At 40.1% G+C, this 3,062-nt stretch overlaps 1 protein-coding gene across 1 annotated transcript in view; it reads right to left on the reverse strand.

Moving 5' to 3' along the window:
* Positions 1-202: 202 nt before the first annotated feature.
* Dnajc12 (DnaJ heat shock protein family (Hsp40) member C12) overlaps positions 203-3,062 on the reverse strand; it is a 50,172-nt gene continuing 47,312 nt past the window's right edge. The window contains exon 6 of the mRNA XM_004632035.2: positions 203-800. Within this exon, the coding sequence (XP_004632092.2) occupies positions 706-800 (95 nt within the window). The 3' untranslated portion in view covers positions 203-705. The remainder of the gene's footprint in view (positions 801-3,062) is intronic.

The following is a 3,062-nucleotide window of genomic DNA, read 5'->3' on the forward strand; positions in this document are numbered from 1 at the left end:
ATCCCCAGCACCATATGTGGGCACTGGCCCCAACCCCAGGCGTACTGAGCTGGCCACGGAGTCCAGGAGTGCTGCAGCGTGCCTGTAATCCCAGCACTGAGGAAGCTGAAAACAGGAGGATCACTACGAGTCTGAGCTGCATAGTGACCCCTGTACCAAATACATAAAATAAAATTAAAAAAATAAATTAGAAATAACTACTTGAAATATTATAAAAATACAGTTGAATTAAAAATACACTTATGAACTTTAGGAAAGTTATTTATTTCACCACGGAGTTTAAGCAAGTAATTTCACTGAACTACAGAGTCAGGAAACATGATTTGTACATCCAGCACTAACAAATAGAGATCATGATACATCAATAAAATATTTTAATACAGAGACCAATTTTTAAATAGGTTCCTATAAATAGCATAGCAGAAAACACATATAACACTGCCTACTTGGATACAAAAACCTTAATTTATACAATATTGAAAGAAAGCAGCCTTCTATAAAATCCACACTTACACACACACATGGGGGTGGGGGTAGAGTGTGCATAGGCCCTGGGTTCAAGTTCCAGCACCAAAAGCAACATCAAAATAACCGCAGTGAAAAAACGAACTCCAAGACACAGGCGCGGGCACCCGCGATGTGAGGCTGGGCGGGCGCCGGCACGGGCGGCGGCCCTGCCCTCTGTCCTCTGCCCTCTCCTCCTTCTCACACCTCGTAGTTTCTGAACTTCCTCAGGAGCTCAGAAGGGGCGTCCGCTGACCAGCGGAAACGGAGGTGCCAGGAGCTCAGGCCTGAAGAACCTTTAGAAGAGAGAAGTGGGAAAAGAGAAGTCACAATAGCAAAACAGCTCCACATAACACGTAACGCTGTGTCTTTCGGTGTGGTTCTCAACATTTTACAGAAACAGATTAACTCAAAAACACCTTGAAATTCTCATGAACAGGAGTTTCAGTGTATATGAGATGACCTCAAATGTTTCAATGCAATTGGAAAACATTCTCACACAGCTTTTGTAACTTCAAGTGAGAGGTTAATAGTGAAGGACCTCTAAAAGTACACATAATTGAATTCTGTGATAAAAAGATTCTTTTAGGGGCTGGTGAGATGGCTTAGTGGTCTAAGGCACCTACTTGGAACAAGCTTAGCAAATCACAGGGACCTCGGTTCAATCCCCCAGCACCACATGCCAGCCAGCCCTGCCCCCTAGTGGGCTGAGCTGGCCACACACACACACACACACACACACACACACACACAAATAAATAAAATTAAAAAAAAAAAAAGATTTTTTAAATTACAATAAACAAGGGCTGGCCAAATAGCTCAGTGGATTAAAGCCCCTGTAAGCAGGCACAGGAGCCAGATTTCCATCCCTGGGCCTGCCATGCCAGCCCCACCCCTGAGGCACGCTGAGATGGCAACTGAGACTGGGCGTGGTGGTAGGCACCTGTAATCCCAGCTCTTGGGAGGCTGTAAACAGGCAGATCACTAGGATCTAGTAGTGAGATCCTGAACACCGTGTAGACCTTTCCCTAAAATACAATACAATAAAAATAAGTCTTTGATATAATGATTAGGGCCAGAGATATAGGTCAGTGGCATAAGTGTCTGCCTGGCAAGTGCAAGGTCCTGAACTCAATTCCTGGTACAAAAAAAAAAAGAAAAGAAGAAAAGACAGAGGAAAAAAAAAGGATACAAAGGAAAGATCATTTTGTATTTATATATACAAAATAGTTAGGATAAATTTACAGCTACTTTCGCTTAATTCACTGAGAAGAAAGAGGTGTACTCACAGTGTTTGGACAGAATATCCTGTCTGCTTCTTGTGCTATGGATAACCACTAAGAAGATAACAATGTACAGTGTATTGACTATCAAAATGGTCCTATTAATCAGCTATGAAACTGTCTCATTCATATTTATTACTCAATAAAAAATATATATATATATATATATATATATATATATATATATATATATATTTTAAAAAAAGAAAAGATGGAGGAGAGGAAAAGGAAGAGGAAACAGCAGCAGCTGCTGTGGCTGACATAATTATTACAGTGCTTTGTATGTGTGCTGGGCCTTGAACCAGAAGCTCTCGCAGGCTAAATACATGCTATAGCCCGCAGCTACACCCTCATCCCAGTACTTTTAAAAGTTACTGTCTCAGAAAAATGTTCATGGAATACTGGTGATAGATAATTAGGAAACAGCTTCTAAGGTATGATCTCATTCCTAAATTACTATCTACATAGGTATTATGTAATTTTTTTAAAATATAAAAGGAAATACACCAAAATGTTAACAGTTACTATGCTTAGATAGTTGGAATAAATATAATTACTCTTCTTGTCTAGACTTCATTTTTCTGCAATAGTAAAAGTTTGGTTTGACTTTCTTGCATTTGTGATATTGCTAGTGAAAAAGCAATTTTAAAAACTGTACAGGGGCTAGGGAAATAGTTCAGCAGTCTAAACACCTGCCTGGCAAGCCCAAGGACCTGGATTCGATCCCTGGTACTACATGCCCATGCTGGCCCCAGGACCTCAAGGGGTGCCGTGTCTGCCACTGAAACCAGGTGTGGTGGTGCATGCCTGTAATCCCAGCACTGGGAAGGCTGAGACAGGAACATTACTAGGAGTCTGACTTACATAACAGGACCCTGTATCAAATAAATAAACGAATAAGATTTTTTTTAAATGTAATTAGTACAAGGTCTACAGGATCTCAGTACACAGATCTGAGTCATAGTGATTCTTGTGTTTTCAGCCTCCCAAGAGCTGGAATTACAGGTGCACACCATCATGCCCAGTCTCAGTCGCAGTCTCAGCGCACCCCAGAGGCAGTTCCAGCACCACACACAGGGAACGAACTAAGGTCCCTATGCCAAAATAAGATTTTAAAACATTTTTTTAAAACTATGTAAATTACATTTCCATTGACATTTAAAATATTAAATATCTGGTTGAGGAAAATTGAATAATTGACAGAGTTTATCTCAGGGAAAAAAGGATTTGGTAGTACTTTTTTATAATTAATATTCTTTTTTTTTTTTTTTTTTT

Source organism: Octodon degus, unplaced genomic scaffold, assembly GCF_000260255.1.
Source record: "Octodon degus isolate 3935 unplaced genomic scaffold, OctDeg1.0 scaffold00046, whole genome shotgun sequence".
In the NCBI taxonomy this organism is placed as follows: domain Eukaryota; kingdom Metazoa; phylum Chordata; class Mammalia; order Rodentia; family Octodontidae; genus Octodon; species Octodon degus.